The sequence below is a fragment of the Phalacrocorax aristotelis genome, chromosome 2 (assembly GCF_949628215.1).
Source record: "Phalacrocorax aristotelis chromosome 2, bGulAri2.1, whole genome shotgun sequence".
NCBI lineage: Eukaryota > Metazoa > Chordata > Aves > Suliformes > Phalacrocoracidae > Phalacrocorax > Phalacrocorax aristotelis.
In genome coordinates, this window is record NC_134277.1 from 58,028,654 (window position 1) to 58,049,934 (window position 21,281).

General features: G+C 41.2%; 1 protein-coding gene across 4 annotated transcripts in view; it reads left to right on the forward strand.

The window, feature by feature from the left end:
* Positions 1 to 21,281, forward strand: part of HECW1 (HECT, C2 and WW domain containing E3 ubiquitin protein ligase 1) — a 271,517-nt gene that overhangs the window by 184,667 nt on the left and 65,569 nt on the right. For 2 of the 4 annotated variants that reach the window (XM_075083715.1, XM_075083716.1), the window contains 5 exons: positions 4,958 to 5,100; positions 7,113 to 7,213; positions 8,459 to 9,826; positions 13,241 to 13,342; positions 18,561 to 18,711. In XM_075083715.1, coding sequence (XP_074939816.1) covers positions 4,958 to 5,100; positions 7,113 to 7,213; positions 8,459 to 9,826; positions 13,241 to 13,342; positions 18,561 to 18,711 — 1,865 coding nt within the window. The remainder of the gene's footprint in view (positions 1 to 4,957; positions 5,101 to 7,112; positions 7,214 to 8,458; positions 9,827 to 13,240; positions 13,343 to 18,560; positions 18,712 to 21,281) is intronic. The other 2 variants (XM_075083717.1, XM_075083719.1) reach the window with 2 other exon arrangements.

Sequence of the window (21,281 nt, forward strand, 5' to 3'; positions counted from 1 at the left end):
TTCTCCCCCTCTGGAGCTCAGCACTCAGAGCTTCCCTGCACTCTCTTCCAAAGCCCCTAACTCTGGGGGTTTTCCAGTCTGGGATTCTTCCAGACCGGACATAGGAGCAGCTGGTTGACCACCTCCGCCTTCCAGTAGTGCTCCTCACTGTGAGAGTGTCCATGATCTCCACTCATCTAAATCTAACCTATAAACAGGAGCCATCTCATCCCTAGCTGGTAAGGATCAGACAAGGGGACAGCTGATACACTACATGGACCAGATGGGGTCTGAGACTGTTTCTAGGGCCTGTGAGAAACAGGTTGTTCCTAATGGTAATTTCTTGGCAGTTTTATTGAGGCAATCTGCCTCTGTGAAGTGTGCTGTGTCATGTGTCATCTTAAGTTCTAAGAGTCATTTTGTACGAAGCAATAGTTGATGTGATATGCAGGGTAACGCACTGTGACTAATGCAACATTGTAGGTAATTACTGGTTTGGGCTAATCAGAGAATAGAGATTTAACTTCTTGTTTGTTATCGATTCATCCACTGACTGCTGTAGATCAACTATAAATTTTGGGTCCAGTGATAACCTGTAAGAGGTTTTTTTCCCCACATTTTATATAATGCGTTTTACTTGAATTTTGTTTAGGGATCAAGTAAAAATATCAAGTTCTAGCCATTACTTACAATTTTTTTGGATTGTTCTTCCCAAGTGTCCTGTTTTCTGCTCTTATCCAAACAAATGCATAACCAGTCATTAGACAAAGTCTTTTCCCTGGGTGAGGCTTTAGCCTTGAAACTTTAGCTGTTTTGGTAGATGGGTTTGCACCTGTGTTGAAATCCATTACTTCCTTTGAGACTTTTTGTATTAAAGTACAAAGAAAGCCTCAGACGAAGTCACAAACCACATCCATGCAGCCATTGTTAAGTTTAGTGGACCTCTGGACAGCTGGAGAAGCTAAACCTTTTGAAAAAGTTAAGTCAGGACATCAAAATTTTAAAACTGCCAGAAATTTTATTTCCACTTTGTTCTTTGACTGTGAAAAAAAGCCTATTTATGTAAACTTCAGTCCACCCTTCTACAGTTAGTCTCAGTGTAAACTTTAGTTTAGTGACTTTGGATTCCAGTAGCTTCCATGAAGTTCTTGTCCAGTCTTGCAGAGTTTGCACTAATGGTTGTAATTCAAGGAACTTAAATTTTTGTGGAAAAAACTCCAACCAATGAACAAGCCCACAAAATGAGCTGTGACCCCAATGAAAATATACAGCTCAAAGATTGCTGTCTTAGACTGTGAAAGAAAATACATTGTGGCCAATGCTAGCTGCAAAACATACAAGAATCTGACTTCAAGGAGCGACTGTCAGAAAAATCAGAAATCTTTTTAAAATAATATATTTGGGCTTATTGTACTGAAGTTTTTGTATTCTTGTTTTTCTCTGCAACCATGATGTTATACTTCTTTTTAATGTGAAAGCTTAACTCCCCAGTTAATTCTGTAATAGTAAGAGTTGTGATGAGAAAAGTTCCAAATAATGGAAGACTTACAGTAAAAATTGTGATAATAACATAAAAAAATGGCAGCAGACTTATTCTTAAAATGCAGCACTTTTGGTTATCAGTGATGTAGTTTCTGGGCACATGTAGGAAGCCCCATCAAGCTTTCCTCGTCCTGAAGAGAGTAAATTTGTATCTCTGTTGTGATCTTATAGCCTCCTTTTCTCGCCCCTCCTTGGGATGAATTATTAATCACAACATCCCTGAGTGTGAACCCAATGGTACTGCAGAATTTATAATAGGTATCTTTTTTTTTTTCACAACTTAGATATGAAGCTTACGCTGTCATCTTCACAAACTGGCCGTTGCTTTATGAGAATTAGCAAATATTAGGCAAGGAAAGGATATAATTTATTACAGCAGTAATACAATACTAATGTGTTATGCTAGTTACATTGGAGAAGACCATGAAATGCAGGGTCCTTTCTCTTCCAGATAGATAGGATAGTAAAGGCCAAGGCTTGAATGGTGTAAATGCAGCCAGTGTTTTGTGGCTAAGGTACAGGGGTAGCACTTGTCAGAAGAGAAGGTGAAGGAAGAGAGAAATTAGGGTTTGATGGTGATTTGCTTTCGCATCCAAAGAAGACAGTCTCATCTTTAAAAATCACAAGAACCTGCATGTTTTCAAAAGTGATTGGTGCCTTTTGAAAATTAATTTTAAAGTATGTCAGTTCTCAAACCTAGGTGTTTTTCTGGGATCCATTTTTCAAAGGGCCAGAGGCCAAGTGTGTTCTACAAACAAGGATTCCTGCAGGCTTTTCAGTGTGGATGGCCTGAGCCTGAGGCATCTGGAGTCAGGGATTGCCTTAGAAAAATCTTGTCCATTAAGGGTTAAACTAGATGAGAGCAACAGCAGGAGCAAGTCCTTAGATAATGGAAAACTGAATTATGTAAAATTACCATTATTTCACAAGCTGTCTCCAAACCCATTTCACTGAGTTCACTTTTGATCTCAAACTGCAGTTGTTTCTAAATGGCAAAACCTTTGAGCTCTGCCACAGGACTCTTCTGGTCTTAAAGGCTTAACTGTGTTTCCAGGATGCTGCTATTTTTATGCATGAGAACATTCTCCCAGAAGAAGCATTTGGGAACTGTGATCATGGACCATGGGCTGGTCCCAGGGCAGTGCCGTGTTACCCCAAATGCAACGTGGTTGGCAGGTGATGAAATCAGAATACAATTTGATTTTACAAATTGTATGGAATATCCCGATGTTTGTACATCCGAGAGGCATAGCTGTTCAAGGAAAAAAGGACATTTCCTTTGGTTGATTCCAACACGCCTTGCTCCATGCATCCAAACTCTCTGCTCAGGTGCTGATAATTACTCTGGAAAACATCAGTGTGTTTCTTGTGCAAGAAAGGAACTGTCAGGCTTGGTTCCACCTGTTCCATATCATATGGAAACAAATGTCTGTGAAGATTCTGATTTGCTTCAGAGTTGTACCACAAGACAAAATATTAATAACATAGGAAGGTGCAGATCATTAAACAGTGGTTTACTTTCCACTTATGAACAGGTCAGTCTCCACCTCTGTGTGTGCATGCTCTGCTTTTTTACAGTATAGGTGTCAACAGCATAATAATGAAGAATTCATTAAATGGTAAATTGCTGTACATTAAAATAACCTCATTCAGTTAAAAGCTATTCCTTTCTTTTGCTTTCCTTATAAGTGTCATGAAGTGGCAGTTACCCAAGGTTTTTAGCAGGTCAAACAGTAAAGGCAACTTATTTTTATAAGGCAACTTTCAATATACATGGGGCATTAATGTTCTCCCCTTCTTTGGGTTTATCTTCTTTGGTAACCTGTTACAAACATGTAGAAGAAAATGAGAAGAAAACAACACTTTAGCTGTTATTTGAATTGTATTTCTCTGATTATTTGCATTTTTGCAGGGCCTGATTAACAGATATCCCACTCACATTGGTTTCACTTGAAGCTGTTTGAACTAAGCGCTTCTGAAAATTAGATCTTGATTCAGTAGACCAAGCAATTTATGGCTTAACTCCAGGCCTTGATAACCCAGAGCATGATTCTGTTGTGAAGATTAGTTTTGGCAGCAGGAAAGCTAGAAAATCCTTTCATCCATCTCAATATTCACTTACTACAGAAGTTGTCTTCCAGTTCAATACTGACCTTTCAGTTAGGTGAACAGCAGTCCTACAGTTTCCCTACTATTGCGCACCACAGCAGAGATGTGCTATTTTTGATTGATGATATTCTAGTAGTGGCAGATCTGTTTGGAAAAATGATTCAGTGACCTGTGTTACCAGCTCCAACTCTGTACTGAATTTAGCCAGTCTAGGAGCAAGCAAGGCCAAGTTATCTAATATATTTGCTTTTCACTATTATTCTTAAATAGAGCTTTGCTTTCCCTGGGGGGAAATCCTGACATCTCTAGGTGCCCTAATGCTCCCATGCTTGGAAGCTGTACACATGGACTTCCTTGCTCCTGCAACCTAAAATATCACCCTCCTTGTTCCTACCTCAGGTTTGCATGCACGCTATCTCTAAAAGCGTATTGAAACATTACTTACAAATAAAAATAGATGTTCTTAAAACCAGATCAGCTGAGGTGGTGATCACATATTTCAAAGCACTTGGTGACAACAACAGTTTTAGATGGTGCCATTCCTATCTTCACCAGTATCATTTGTTCCAGTAGCCTGTGCCATGGCTTACCTTCTGGTTTAGCTTTCTGTGGGATCATGCTGTGAATCAGGTTAGGAGACTGACCCAAATAAATAGTCTATTCAAACTTTTTCCTTTTTAAGGTGGGGCAGGGATGAGCAAGAGATGGAGAGATTTCAAGATGTATCTGAAAACTCTGACCATGTATCCTTCATCTCACTAGATCCTCCCTTCTTAATAGCTGGGGTGTACTTCACAGCTGAAGTACCTCAAATAGCCAGTGAAATGCAAAAAGGACTAATTTTACTTGGACAGAAATGCTGACTCAACATCTCTCCAGGCTGATAGTTCAGTTGTACTTACATGCAGCTATTTAAAGTTTTTAGATTTTTTTTTGGGAGGAAGGAAAAAAAAATGAGCTGTGCAATTGCATTTAGATCAGTAATTGTTCTTAGGGCAGAGTTCATTATATTTCTGCAGGTGTATTGTTCTTACCATTGGTGAGCCTTGTTTAGAGTGTTTGGAAGCTGCCATGACATGAATAAATGAAATTCCTGCATTCCCCAAGCCTGATTCTGCAACATTACACAGTATCTGTAGGGTGCTTTCAATTGCATGCTTTGAGGCCAAGATCTTTTTATTTTGCAGGCCCATGCCTTGGAGTCTGAGGACTGTTTCTGTCCTGTGAAAAAGCTAGATATTTACCGAGGTTGATAAGCCACTACCAGCTGTATGTTGTTGTTGCCCCAGCCACCAGCTTCATGTTCTGTGCTATTCCTTTATTGCAGCAATTCAGCTTTGTCTCCCTGCCCACGGATGTCCTGGAAATAGAAGTTAAAGACAAATTTGCAAAGAGCCGACCAATCATCAAACGTTTCCTGGGAAAACTGTCTATGCCGGTTCAACGCCTCTTGGAAAGACATGCCATAGGGTAAATTTGCTGCTTATGTTACTTTCCATTGTTTAACAAGCGTATTGCTGTTTTCAAGTCTCTGGTGATATTTCATTATATTTGATATAATGATTTTAAGGGGGAGTTATTAAACTGACAGTTGTCTGACGAACGATGTTGGTCTTAATTGGAATTTATAGGACTATGGGCCCAACAAAGAATTCCCTCTATAACCCTATCCACTGCATTTTGAAAAGTGAGAGGTGGCATTTAGGAAAGAAAATTGTTTTGTGTATATCATGGCTGTGAATCTGGAGAGTGCAATATTTTCAATTTGGATATTATTTTAATGTTATCAGCAGGCTGTGTTCATGTTTCAGGGAATTACCTATGGGCTAAAATCATGCCAGATCTGTTCCTCCTCCCTTTAATTTCTGGACAGTGGAAATGCTATAAAAAAATATATGTGGCATGTTGTAACGTAACTAAATCTTTCGATCCTACCCTGCTGCCAAGGAATAACCAGTTCACTTGAGCTCACCAGCCCTGCCCTGCTTCCCCTTTGCATGAAAGTCCTGGGAAGTTGTACACTGCCGAAGTAACAAAACCAATTTTAGGAAGCTGGATAACATGCAGACAAAGCCAAAAAGTTAGCTCTAAACTTTAAGGTTCAGACCTTGCGGAGCAGGGAGAGAAAGAGTTGTGTATTGAGAGCACAGGCAATGCAGTTCCCCAGAAGGCGTTTTTGAAAATTGGATCTCAATTCAGCAGAAAAGCAGGAGGCTGAGCTTGTTGGAAGTGTTTTTCAACAGCTGGTTCAGAAACTGACTGTGATATTGACAGCTGATACTACCAGAAGGGACTAAGCTACCTCCCTGTTTCTCAAGTAGGGAAGATAGAGTAGCTTTTTAGAAACCAGATGGAAAAGAACAGCTTGGGGAAGGTAGAGGCCTGTAACTGATATCACTGGCTTCCCTCTGTATGAGAAGATTTCTCATAATCTGATTATGTCTTCCTATTTTACTTCCTTATTGTAAACACTGTCTATCTAAGGATATATTTTGCCAAGAGCAGTGCCTCCAACCTACACCTAGATCTGGCTTTGTCTTAATACCGTAGTGGTTTTTACATCTCAGGCTCAATGAGAAATGTACACACAAGTTCAGAAAGATCATACACAAATCTTGAGATCATCTCACTTATATGAGTTTCTGATGCATGTGAAACTATCCTAGCAAATATATTGGGCCCAACTGGAAGTGAACTATGTTTCTTCAAAAGATGTATAAATATTACTATTGAGTGAACACTTTACACTCAAAAAATGCTTTGCAAACATTGATTCAGCCTCATTTTGGGCAGCTGGGAAGTTAATCTCTTCTGTAGTTTCATTCTGTTCTGAGGGGTGGATGAAGTGTGGCAAAGGGAGGGACCTGCACAAGGACAGAATGGAGTCATTGATCAACCTTGTCAGGAAGGTGTTCTCCTGATATTTCAGCTTCATAGAGGTAAGAGGGGTGGAAATAGAAGAAGAGCAGTCATTCAGCCAGTTTGAAAAAAGAAGGTGGTAAGTGGGGACTGGCCTGTACAGGATTTTGGAAGAAAGGAGAGGAAAGCTGAGCTTTATGCAGATGATGAAGGAAAGGACATACAGAAACGCAAGGTTCTACAGAAGGGTAGCTATGGTCAGATCAGCAGGGAAGTGAAGTCTTGTTACAGTAGCTGAAGTGGGAGTTGTTTGCTTCCCATGTCAGTATTTTCATACCCATACTGCAGAAGTTCCATTCCCACCGTTCTCTCTATATATATACATACGTGCTTGTGTATCCCAGAAGCCTGTCTTATTCACTGACTCAGCTGTTCCATTGTAATTGAAGACATTGTCCTCTCCTTCTCTGCCATTCGTTCTCTTGTATGCAAGTCAACATGCCCTCATGGCTGGGTTGAATAGCCTTTTGAAAATGTATTTTGTAGGACTCAGCAACTTTATCTATGCACAGTAGACATTGGGTAGGTTATAGTCTATTGTGACAATATTTGTTTTCTTTCAGGGACAGGGTTGTAAGCTACACTCTGGGTCGCAGGCTTCCTACAGATCATGTCAGTGGCCAGCTGCAGTTTCGATTTGAGATAACTTCTTCCATCCATCCAGGTAATTCCCGGCCTTAACCCATCATTTATCTAGAACTTGATTTTTTAGTTTTACGTTCTTTCTCCTCAGAAATCTGAATTCATTCTTGGCTGCTCTGGGACTTTAGGTACAGTCATGAACAAAGGAAAGTGCATAAAGTCCCTTGTCAGAGGGTGCATCATGAGTCACAACTTCTTCCCTGTTTCCCCTCAGCTTAGGGCTACTGGTGTCTTGTATCCCCCTGTTCTTGGCTGCTTCAAGTACTCTGCCACATCACTGGAGAAGACGACGGTGGAAAACTAAAGTCTCATCTGCTTCTCTGTCACCTGTCCTGGAGAAGTGCTAGATGGGCTGTTATTTGTAGATTCATCTGCATTTGAGCACTTCATAAGTAAAAACAGAGAATGTAATAGTAGAGATTATTAGAAACTTTCTCATTTTGAGTATTCTTAATGGAAAAAGTAAAACAAAAAATAATTCAATGTTCCCCTCCTTCCCTCCCTTTTGGTTCACATTCTCTTGTAGTTACTAGAAAGTCACCGTCATGACGGTGAAAGTTTGAACGTTGGTTTTCATGTCAAACTCTCAACAGTGTCGCTCAGGGACGTTTTGCCTCTTTATGGTAGTACCTTCTCAGGTATACTTTGTCAAGCCAACAGCAGCTGCATTAGTGGTTGGAAATCGTGACCTGCCCCTTGCTGTAGAACCCTGACTTCTGCCTTTTAACTCTTTGGATAGCATGAAAGACCCTAGGTTGTCTGGCATCCAGGAGGAAGTGGTACAGATGAGGATCACACCAAACCATGTTTTGGGAAAAGTTTCTGCCTTTCAGGGGTGTGAAAACCGGTTTTTTAAGTTCTCTGTTGTGGAGTCCTGTCAGTTTCAGCATGACAAGAAAAATGTCATTAAAACCTCAGGACAGACTTCCTTCTCATTCCCATTATACTCCTCCAATGCCGGTTTGGCTCAAAGAGGAGTTTCAAGAAGGCGTTACTTTCAGGTTGCGTTGCAAGGAGGCAGGGTGCTGTATACAGATTATCACCATGAGTAAGACCCATGGTTGTTAAATCCACTGTACAAAGACTGCCTAGCAAAAAAAGCAGCATTTTTTGATAGTTGCTCAGTTGCCCGCTCATTTCACGCTGTAATTTATGCTTTTAATTTTCTCAGATTGCTGTGGATGCCTGTGCCTCCATAGCCAAGCTTCTGGTTCAGTCAACACTTCTTGCTAAAGGAGTAAGTAATTTCTTTTCCTGTCTCATACAGATGATGAAGAGGTCTCCATTAGTGCAGATCCTGAGCCAGCTGACCTCCAGGAAAGCCCTGTGAACAACCCCACAGAAGAAAGCCTCGGTGAGCCTCCATGCATCAACACAGTGACCTCAGAAAGTACAGCTCCAGAACAGCTAAATGGATACAGTGTGAACAGTGTCGATAGCCCAGGGGCTGTCAAACCACCTGGGGAAGTCAACCAGAACAGCTTAAATGAAGAGCTAGCAGGAGATGGGGAGGTTGATGCGGTGCCAGTTCCTGAGCCCTTGGAATCCATCCCAGGAGAAGTGCTGCCTTCTTTGAGTGCTACGGACCTCACGGAGCAGCTGGCTTTGCTGGCTTGCATGTCTCCTCCTGAGACTGAAGTTAGGGAAAATAACAAAGTCAATTCTGGTACTCAGGGAGATGGTGGAGTCTTGGCCAGCATAGAAACATTAGATATTGATGAGGTGAGTGCAGATGTGCATGCTGGCAAGGACCTAGAGAAGAGTCAGGAAGAAGAAGGGGCTTCAGCCCAGGAGGAGGAAGACAACAAGCTTCAACTGAGGACCACAGCAAAGAGGAAAAACAGGCCATGCTCCCTGCCTGTGTCTGAACTTGAGACAGTCATAGCTTCAGCTTGTGGTGAGCCAGAGACCCCTCGCACACACTACATACGAATCCACAACCTGCTCCACAGCCTGCCCTCGGCACAGATGAGCAGCGATGGGGAAGAAGAGCAAGATGGTGGCAATGGTGGGGAGAATGATGAGGAGTCTACGGTCAAGGAGGTGTTGGAGAAGGAGGTGGTCAGTGAGAGTGAGACAGTGGCAGCAGAGCCTCCTCTGGAAAATGAGGCTGAAGAGAACTTCAGCCAGAGCACAGCACCTCCAGGGACATTGGATGAGCAACTCTCTGACTTAAATGATGGGCTGTTGGATGGGGAACACCCCAGGACAGGAAGTGAAAGCGAGTCGAGCTCCAGGCTCAATGGTGACAATGAATGCGAGGCGTGTGACACCTCTTGCTACAGTCCCTCTTGCTACAGCACTTCATGCTATAGTACCTCCTGCTACAGCACTTCTTGCTACAGCACCTCCTGTTATGACAGTAACAATCGCTTCTCCAGCCATACCCGCTTCTCCTCCGTCGACAGTGCAAAGATTTCTGAGAGCACAGTCTTTTCCTCACAGGATGATGATGAGGAGGAGAACAGTGCTTTTGAGTCAGTGCCAGATTCAGTACAGAGCCCTGAGCTGGACAGGGAGCAAGTGGATGGCTCCTCCCAGTGGCCAGATGAACTAGTAGCTCATGGTGGGAGTCCACAAAGAGCCACAGAGAGTCTAGACACCCCAATAGCAGGTCCAAGCAGCAGAAGAGAAGGTTAGATCCTGAGAATCAATGCGATGAGCAACCCTGATTATCTGGATGTCACAGAAGGCATCAGATAATCAAGGTTTCAAATAGCTCACGGTTTATTTCATACAAATCTGGGGGCTGCAAGCTGGGCCAGATATCAGGGAGGGTTGGATAATTGAGCCTGTCCTTAAAAATCCCAGCAAAACCAAATAAATCAGACGGGGATCTGTACTTATGGATTCCTGTAGATACACATGCGTCATTATAAAATCAAGATTAGCTACCGTGGTTATGTGGCAGATCAACATTATCACATCCACCAACTCATTCCTTATTTCCTGGGGTTGTTCCATTTCACATATCTGATGTGATGCCGTGTCTCTGATAGTCAGAGAGAGGACCACCTTGTGCTTGTCAAGGGTCAGATATGCTGATGTACGCCAGATAAAGATCTGGGCCAGTGTCTGTATACAATTGGTAGCCATGCACAGTCATAAGCATGAAGGAATGCAAATATTTGTCTTTTACCAACCCAGTTTTCTAGCCTTGTTTGTTCCATTTCCCCAGTTATCAAACAAATGTACCTCAGATTTCACAGACTGTAGGCCAACTCAAAAGAGATTTTTTTTTCTTAGACACCTTGAAAATTGAACTGTATCGAACAAAATTCTCATCTCCTTACGCTTCTCTAGAGACAAAACATTCTTAAGAAATTTTTTGTCTTCATAATTTAGGTACTGTTTTTTCCCAATCCCTCCAAAACATTACATTAAATTCCTCCCTTTGGTAACTTATTTTATGTCATATGGAGTTACATGAAGGGTGGGTTTGATCGCTCATCTTTTCTTCAGCTAGTGTATAGTTTTTCTCCAGCTAAAGAAGTAAAGGCCTCAGCAGCAGCTAAGGAGTATGCAGCAAGGTCAAGAGGTAGTCTTTGCATTCCCAAGTCCTGAGTCATCTGTCTATCCCACTGTCAGTGACACCAAATTAAAATGGCACCAAAAGGATAACATGTTTAGGGATCACTGGGAAACATCCTTTTACCATTTCTTTCTCTATTCCCAATTTATTTACCCCCACCTTACCACTCCACAGACCCTACCCCAGCAGAAAGGAAGGTGTAAGGATGGCCTTACACACTGAACTGTGTAAAGACTTTCTAGACAGCTGGACCTAGGAAATTATTTGCTCTGCAGAGCAGAATCTAGCCCAAATAATTAAATTCTCAGAAGTACGCAGAGGTATAGAAACCCAGTTTCCTTCCTTGCAGGCGAGGGTCTTTGTGTGTGGATAGCACTTATGTGCAAGTGTGCCTAAGGGGGCACGAGCGTGTGTGAGACCGTGCTTACAGATTTGATGGTTATTTTGGACTGTGTGTACTTTTGAGAGGGGATGTGGGGGGAGAGGGTATCTTATGCATATGGATTCGGTACAGCTCCAATATTGTGCCCCTTGAGCCTGTATAAAGGGCACTGCAGTGTTCACAGTGGCTTTGCTTTGATTAGCTGAGAGAGAGTATGTCTGAAGGGCAGCCCGGCTCTTAGCACTCTTTTGATATCACTGGGGGTGCTTCAGTAAATGTGCACATTGCTTCATGACTTGGCAGCTGTTACAAATACTCTAGATGTGGTCACCTCCATCCACTCCAGGTGACTGATACTACCATGCTTCTGCTGGCTTGGCGTAACTATCTTGACTAGGGGAGAGTCAATTATGGTGAGGTAAGTAAAGAAAAAAAATGGATGATCTGGTAGTTGGTGCTACAACACCTGTAGTAACAGCACAGTTTTTAAGGCTATGAGACATGGAGTTTTAGCAGTGAGTAATAACTTACATAACTCTGCTGTCTGTTCAAAACATGCAGCAGATGCAACTATGAGATACGCCTATACACAAGTGGTTTAATGAAGACATTTAACAGGCCATACGGTATCATCAGAGCACCTAGAAAAGGGAGTACTTTTGTCTAAGCAATTTTTCTCTCTTCTGGATGGTGTGAGGTTTTTTTAACAGTTTTATACAAAATTGGCTGCTGCCTTTTAGCTGTTGGTTGTTTAAAGAAAAAACATACTTTTTGCTAAATTTTTTTTTTTTACATTTGATAGCTATGTGGTTCTTCTACAAAATGTTCATTCTTAGGCTATTAAGATTCTGACGTTAAAGACAGCTAAACCAGCCTGCACAGAGTGAGTTTGGCTTAGCTGGATCGTCTGGTTTTTAATTTTGAGGTATCTTTGTGTAATTATCTAGTGATGTTGGAAGCACTAAATATATTTTTTTGCCTAAGCTGCATCTTTCTGATGCATTTAAATGTTATATATATGCAATTCAGATTGTATCTGTATTAACAGGCCCACCTGGAGCTGGAGGTTATAGTGAAAAACTGTTACCAAACAATAAGAAAATGTGTCCCTTAGTAGGATAAATAGTCCTGGTTTCTAAGGTTTTAAGGACAGACCAAGAAGGAATCTTAATTCTGGAACCTGTGAAGTTTTAACATGCATATGCCTTATTCTCACAGTTAAGTCTAAGATAAGGAATGCTTTTTCATCCCTACTATAACTTCTTAGTTTCTTAAAGGATTCTATAAATCAACTAGATCTTTAAGTTACTTGTTCCTTTCAACAGGACATGGGTTTGGACATTTGCTTAGGTTTCATTTATTTCATATTTGGATATATAGACATATATACAATGTTAGTGTTTAAAAACTTCCTCTGCACTGTCTACTGTGTGTCTCTCTCTTCTTCTTTGCCTCTTCTATTTCTCAGGTCTTCCTTCTTTATCTCGGATCCTGACTATGTCTCACTATCTTTCATCCTCCTCTTCTACCACCTGTCTCCTACCTGTTTCTGGTCCTTCTCTCATTCTCCCTCCTTCCACCCAAAGATGGACTCTTTGAATTTTGAAGAATACCTATAGAAGGGGATGACCTTCTGCTTTGTGGGGACTGCAAAATCCTGCCATTCTGGTCCACTTATACAGCCAATGATCTTTTGGAAAAGCAGAGGAAGACCCAAGGCAGCTTTTAGCCTTGTATTTCACTGATGGAATGAATTAAAACTTTTTTAAAAGGATTTTGCATGTTCCTGCCAATTTCTGCAGAAGCTTGAGTTTGGTTGTACATGCACAGTATTTCTCAGAGATCAAGCCTGATTCTTCTCTCGCTTACACTTGTGTGTCTATGAGTCCAGAATCTGGCCCATAATAATTTAACATTGACTGAAACCTGAGATCAGAGCCTTGACTGCATTATTTTAATAATTCTTTGGCATATGAGTTGTTATTAAAATAGTGCCTGAAAATAGGAATAACCAGAGCTAGTACACCAGGCTAACCTATTTAAAAAATAAACACTTGTGTTACAGTAGCACATTTTTTGAACCACATTGCAAAAACAGTGAATGATTGTCAATGTCTTGAATATCTTGTCCATAGGTGATTGTCCTTTACTCCATAATTCTCAGCCAGTCAGCCAGCTTCCTTCTCTGAGGCCTGACCATCATCACTACCCAACTATCGATGAGCCTCTTCCACCAAGTAAGCTTTAGTTTTTTAATTTATTGCATTTTTCAGCTTTTCCTGTTAACTCAAACAGTGTAGAGGTCAGTATGTCTTTCTAAATAACCCCACCTGTTCTGTATGTACATTCTCCAGAACCCAAGCAATATGCCCTTTTGTTTCCCTTATTTGATCCTATCTCCAAGTGTTGTCATGTTATTTTGGACAAGCTCCATAACCTCCTTCTGCCTTGGTCCGTCTTCTTCCTTAGCTACCATAAAATGAAAATAGTATTTCCATGTTTCCAGTCAGTGTGTTTAGACTGGAGTGAGTGGGTATCTGCCAGGTGTTTCAGAAGCCTTACTATAAAGCTTTCTGGGTGGTGTATAAGCAAAGTACTCTGATTTTTCTAGAACATTTGTCTCCAGGCTTTCCATAACCAACTTCAAAGATGATTTGGGACGGCAGTCCCTGTGGTCTTTCAGCTCTGCTTGCAGGTCCAGCAAGAACCCTTTCACAGTCAGGATGCTCCTGGGACAGATGGGTCCAAATCTGAGCAAAACCAGCAGAAGCTGGGAAAAGGCAGCTCTCATAGAGTGGTCCTGTGTACTGTCTTTGGATTTGATAATCAGTGAATTTTATGTTCATTATGGACTGCAATGGCGTCTGCAGTTGCGTTGGATAAAACTGAGAGGGTTTTAAGTAGTGTTATCGATTAGCAGGCTGATAATACTGGATTTTTACCACCAAATCAACTACTAGAGATTTTTCACTTGTCTTCGTAGCCTTACCCTTGTGTATTCCTGGAGGATTACCCTGCTTTTTGCATTGGCGTTAAGTGCCCAGCAGAGTGCACTCTATGCCGTGCAACATGCTGCTGATCACCTTTCAACTTCATCATGATTTAACAACCCAATATGTGCAGTGCCTCAGACAACCAGGCATATAAACAAAGCACCCTATTTTTTTCAAAGTCCAAGTTAGGAACACACTTATTTGGCCTATGATGCCCTTGACAAATAATTCATCATTTACCAACCATGCTGTCAGTATTCCCTAAGCCGGAAATAGTCCCGATGCTGGCATCAGCTGCACAGTAGCATGAATTATTCAAATGCCTTTAGCCCAATGTGGTCTTGTTGGAGTCCCACTGTGGCTTGCCAGTGAATATTGAAATGCGAATGGTTACCTCTGTAACAGGCAAATATTTCTCTTCCTCCCACTCTTACCTCAACACTTTGTGAATAGAGCACATTCCCCATTAGATGACTTAATGATAGGACACTGACACCAGCTCTGGTAAACAAAACATACTGTCAATTTGTTCCATATTCTTCCATCCTCAATTTAATACATTTTTCTCTGTAATTATCCTCAAAAGGCAAGTATTTCTACCACTGGTTTTCACAAGTGCTTTCACAGCAGGGTTTAAGGACATGAAATGCAATGTGTGATGATACAGTACAGAAGAGATATCCCTTTGTAGGATTTTAATTTAGTATTTGCATATAACATCATTTTTACAATAAAGGCTGACACTGTGGGCTTAAATATATTGATCTTAATAGGAATACACTGTACTAAGTTAATTTTTTGGGGAAAAAACCTGTTTCCACAAACTTTCCATTAAATTTTTAGTTCATTTCAGAATGAAAACTATAGACTTGATCTAGAAATGTTTCTTCTTCTAGCATTCAGTATCACTATCTCAGTGTCTTCAATGCCTCTTAATCCTAGGTAAATAGTTCTGCAATCATGTGCAAGGAGGAAACTTTGATTTTAAACCTAAGTTATATGATCAAACCTGGCTTACTTCTCACCTGCAGCTAATAGCTTCTGTCCATAAGTAAGGTAGAAGATAATTTGCCAGTGCTGCAAGTTCAGCATTGACTGGTTTTACTTCGGTCATGGAGAATCTTCTGGACAGTCGTCTTTCTCTTTCCAATAGCTATCTGAATAGCTGTTTCATCATAACCCCACAACAGTTGGTCTCAGGGAGAAAATTTAATTTCAGACAGTTTTATTTAGGAAAGTAAGGTAGAACAGATTCATTATTTTTGTAGGAATGTCATAAAGACCAGTCTGAATGTTAAGGCCTATACAAGATTGACAGAAGATTTACAGAGCTTGTATGGCCTCATGACAGCGTTAATAGTCACCCTTTATTATGCACGTGTTTGCTAGTACCGCTGGACACCCTCAGAACTGAAGCCAAGAAAAATAGATGTGCCCGGTTCAGAGCTGCTCTTTGCCGAAGGTATGGCTTGGAAAGGAAAAGACAGCATATTTACTGTGCCCTGCCAGGATTCTGGTCCTGCCAGAAAAAGTTGTGTCTTCTGGTATAAATCACAGCAGTTTCAGAGGCTGCTGTGAAATATGACTCGGCTGATGGAGGGAGATCGCTGGAGAACAGAACCAGTACTGCCCCGTGCCCAGCCTGTGCTCCAGCATGCTCTTACTGTGAAGGTTAGATGGAGGTTAGTCTCTGTTGTAGTCACAGTCTTATTTTGCCTGAAAAACTAACAAAAGACCCTGAGGAGGTTTGGCTGCTTCCTAGATCACGTATGCCCCTGAAGTAGCATGAAAGTACTTGAGCACAGCTCAGAAGCAGAGTTCTGTCTGTCAGTTCAGCTGTCAGCCTGTTCGTCTCTCTGTGCAGGTATCCATCCATCTATCCACAAATCTGGTATCATATGCAGCTTCAGTGACTTGTGTGACTTACAGGTTGTCTTGTGGGAAGGCAGAAAGTGCACCTGCCACCTGTGTACATCAAAAGTATCGGCCCCTGCCACCCTCTGACATCCTTCCCAGGTGACCAAAAGAAGAGTCATTCAGCTGATTAGAAACGCTGTTGGAAGGAGCAGTACTGCTACAGGTTTCTCAAAAGCCATGGGACACACAGTATGTACATCTGTACATACTGCTGCTGGATGTCTGATACATCCAACAGAGGTAGCCTTCCTGAAGTTCCGATCCAGTCTCCGTGATCCTGACCTGATGTTTTCACTGTGACCTCCAAGCTCTGGACAAGTTTTGTTGCTCCTAGATTTCAAGTATTAAATTTAGGAGCTTAGGAACTCTGAGTTGCATTTTATTAGAGCGACACCGCAACATAGCCTCTAGAGCCGGTAGTGCACAGGGCTGGATTATGAGAAGCCCTTGTCTGACTGTGTAGTGGGGTAGTATTATTCTCATCGTTCTCATCAGCAGGCTTCAGACCAATATGACTAGCTGGTGCCTTCTGTAGGCTATCTAGAGTGTGGATCTACAGCATTGCCTACAAGCTTCTAATCATCCATTGACCTTCATTATTCTCAACTTGTTACATGTGTACTACAGTAGTGTGGGGTGAGTGCTAGGATTTGTCCTTTGTCAGACAACAGCAAAGAAAACAAATATCTTCATGATGTTAAGATGCATCATGTCACCTTTGATCTGGCCAAGATTATTTCCTTGAGGGTATTCCAGATAATGCATAGCTCCAGAAAGACCATTCCCCACCCACAGTGGTACACCTGCCACCAGTGACAGTGCGCTCACTAAGGCTCTGGCCTTCGGCCTGCCTTATGTGCCAGTCTGATTTCCTTCAATGTGCATCTTTTGTACTTGATGTGCTGTTTTTCACTGTCTTGTGTTTCAGACATTGTTTTCACAAAGCTGCGATATTGTTCTTGAAACAGCTACAACATTTTGGGAGACTTTACCTGGTGGGAGTAAGAGAGAATCCTCCCCTTAAAATTATATAGTGATGTTCACAGTGAGAGACACTGTGTGTGTACCTGTGGTGTGACTGTAGGTTTTGCGTCTATAAGGACTGAGGTACTTACACTCAGCTTTAAAAGAAATAATTCATGTGCATATGGCTGTTGTTTCAGAGTCTTACAGAAAATTCCACCAAGGACTCCCTGTGTCTGTCTTTTAAGGTTTGTGGGATTAATGTGTCAGGAGTAGCAGACATAGACTGAAGACAGCCTGCACTTGGCTGCGATCAGGCCAGGTATGGGAATAGAGTTTAGCCAGGGCCAGCACTCAGAGGACAGGAACTGGCCGTGAAGTTTCCAGGCACAGCAGGAAGAGGTACAACTTCAGTCCTCCTCTTAGAGAGTAGGAGATAAAATACATGAAGTACGAAATCCACCTGATCCTGAATTTGATCTTAGAAAACCATAGAAGAAGGAATGGACTCATCAGGGAGAAGTGTATCATAGTAAGAGTATGGGAATAAGAGGAAGTGTTTGCCCCCAAAGGTAATCACCGTATGTGGATTTGTGTGTGAATGTGAGTGAGGATGGTACATAAACGTGTAGAAAGTACGTGCATATATTTACATAGATATGTCATCAGTTGATGGATCATGTAGAAATAAGAAGCTGGCAAGTCTAATTTACATCACTACTCCATACATTCAAACCAATTTAATACGTGGCTTTGCTAGGTAACTCACTTCTGAATTTCTCCTGTTCCAAACACTTTTTTTATCAACATTACCGTTTTCCATAAGCCATCATATGTCAAATAACTTTTAGTTTTCAATCATGGGACAACTTAAACATTACTAGGAAACAATAGTGATGGAAGGCTTGATATTATGCTGCAAACTTCCAGTCTAGTTGGCATTCATCAGAGCAGTAAATTTATGATACTCGTCTGTTTACAGATATTTCTAAGGATATATCCAACCAGGCTGTGATCAGTTTTCAGGGGAGCCTTTAATTGCTGTATGGTAGCCTTCAAAGCCATTTTACAAAAAACAGATAAATGAAACATGTTTGTTCTGAAACATAACAAAAAAGAAAACATAGGATTTGACATATTATTTCAGACTTAATCCTTTTCTACTAAGGGTCGGTTCTGTGTGGCAACCCTGACCTGCAATGAATCCGACCAATTAGTATTACTAATTGTAAAATTATCCAGCCCTTTAAAAAATGTAGCCACTAAGTCACTTGTTTTTCGTAGTCTATGGTAGTGAACTCCATAGGCTACCTATGTGTTGTGTGTGAAATGTTTATGTATGTGCATATACTGCATATACATATATATAGACAAGCACATAGTATATATACACATTTGAATGTATACTTTCAATATATACACATAATATATATTACATGCATGTAGACTATATAGTATCTCTCATGTGTATATACCCTGTCTGTGAATATGTATGTGTGTGTATATATCTATCTCCCGCATATAGGTTTTGTGGAAGGCATCACACTGACAACATCACCCCTTCCTTTTTTTCCAACCCTAGATTGGGAAGCTCGGATAGACAGCCACGGCAGGGTATTCTACGTTGATCACGTCAACCGAACCACTACGTGGCAGCGCCCCACAGCTGCAGCAACACCGGACGGGATCCACAGGTCTGGCTCCATCCAGCAAATGGAGCAGCTGAACCGGCGGTGAGTACTTGCACCTATATTCCCTTAAGATATGCTCTCCCTTTTTTCCACGCTGCCCTACTGCCTTCCTTCCTTCCCCAGTGCAACACATTCATTCCCTAAGGATTTAACTTTCCTTCTTGTCCAAGTCCAATGTACATGTCTCTGTCCCTGCTGATGATGTCTTTCAGCCTGCTGTTGTGCCTGCTGTGGGTGTCCAGTACCCAAACTTGCCCACATTAGAAGCATTGTTGAGTGAAAGATGTTGCAAAAGAGGATTTTGGAAAACTTTGAAATGACTACCAGAAGAGAAGGGACTGTTCTCTCAAAAGATGGAATCATTTGGGCTGTTTAACTGTAAGAGTGGTATTGATGGGTCGGCATCTAGTGCTACACTGTGGAGCTTTCTGAGCTGTTATTGAAAGTGTGTTGCCATATCAGTGTGGCATTTCTACTCAAGCTAATTAGGCCTGTTGAAAGGTCTGTCTCCTTTTCCAGGGCAGAGCACTGCTCTAATAGGACTGTACACATTTCTAGACATAGACAGATCTGCTTAATGTTGCATTGGGCCCTGTAAATCTGTCAGTTCATTCTGAGCTGGCTGAGATATCTCTTAACATGGTGCACATTTTCCTTCTTTGACTAGTCCACACATAGATTTGTGTATCATTTCCTTCTCATGCTTGCTTTTTGGACTCAATTTAAGAGGAAAGAGAGAAAATAAACAGTTTGTCAAAAATCCTCCCTTTTTACTTCAGAGAAGGGTTTTTTTTTTTTATTCCCTGCTTACTGTAATGATATGGTTTCTAGAAAAATACAAGCAAAACTGAAATTATATTCTAATCATAGTATGCACAATGCCACTAAAGTTTTTCGGTCTTTGTGCTAAGAGAAAGATCTGCAGCTGAGAGAAGGATGCAGAGTTTCAAAGTACTCTTTTCAGAGCACAGAATAGTTTGGGAGTTACTGTGTGTAAAGGGAACTGGGCCCTGAATGACAATGACTAGAAAGTTAATGTGGCTTGTGGAGAGCAAGCCAGGCTTCTTAAAGTGGTTGTTTTGCCGTGTAAGTTGACACCATCAACACACTCTTGAAGAATTTCTCCTTTGTTTCACCAAAATTCATTATCTTGGATAGCATTTCATAATGTGTTATATCTTGCAGAGGTGAAAGAACCTGCTCAGTATTTGTTTTCATTTTAGCTTTCCTCAGAATGTGTCAAGCTACCATGTTAGTATTTAAAAAAAGAACTAAAGAAAGTGAATGTTTAATGTAGATTCTTCCAAGGGATTTACATGACTTGTCCTCCATTTAGCATTTGTCTTTAAGAGGGATTTTGGCCATGTCAAAGCTGAGACCATTTGGCTGCCACTTGAGCACATTATCTGCCACAGAAAGCAGAAGGCTCTGTTGTGGGCATACACCAGCCATTTTTTTTTCTTTTTTTTGAGGTTGAACTCATTTAAGTGCAGCACAACCAGGAAAGGCATAAGAAGGAATAGGTGCTTGTGAGAGTCTGTGTAGGAATTTACCATGCTATTAGTTAATGCAGGTTAATCGTTAAACCAGCTATCTCAGCAGAAACTGAAGGGTAGGCATTGTCATTGTGACCTCCTTGCTTCAAACTTTATTATTCCATGTTTTTATGCAGGCTGCCTGGCTTTCTTGACTAGGACTTGATTATCACTGGTTCGGGTTGGGAATTGACAGTTAATAGGACCGACATTCTTTGAAACTCTCTATTTTTAGTGTTCACTTATCTAATTACAAAGTGAGAAGTATAGAGGGTTTTCAGCAGTGGCCTCTCTCTCCTCACCAGAATCCCACTGGAGACTAAGCACTTTGCAACTTATTAGAAGTGAACTGTCATGGCTTCTTGGGACAGAGGAAAAAAGCTGATGACTCCCTACTCTCTGCCAAAGATCACTAGTGTTTTGAGAACTGGAATACAGACATCTCCTGTTGTTCCCAAGTTTGGGAGCATTCCCTACGATTCTAGTAAAAGAGATTCATACTGAGTCTTTGAGCGTTTGTCCAATGGCAAGTCATTTCTGTATTTTCAAACTGGCTGTTATAATTTTTTTAATTATTGTTGTCCTAAAGCCAATTTCAAATATTTCCTGTCTCCAGATTTCAGGATTGCGAGGAAAAACACTTTTCATAAATGGTTATTATCAGCACTGTGGAGGATCGGGCTTTGTTTTAAGCACCCATTTTAGAAAGACTGTTTTGTTGTATTTCGAGCTTCATTATTTGAAATGTTCTTCAGCAAAGACACCTGAGAATCGTCTTAGGTGAGACAACAGCAAACATAGACCTTGCTGATAGAATTAGCAACAGCCTGAACTTTTGCTGTAACCTCAAACAAAATCTGGACTCAAAATCACTTCACAGCTTGAAAAAACTTGGCAACTTTTCTTTTTAAACCAATCTATTCACTTTTCGGCTTCCTGGTTTTATTTGTGGAAGGGAATTGAAAGACCTAAATATTACAAGGAAGCTTGGTATTTTCAGCCTAGCCAAAACCACAAAGCTTTGGAAATTCAGCTTGAAAAAAACCCCATAGCTGTGATTGAGCCTAGACCTGCTTT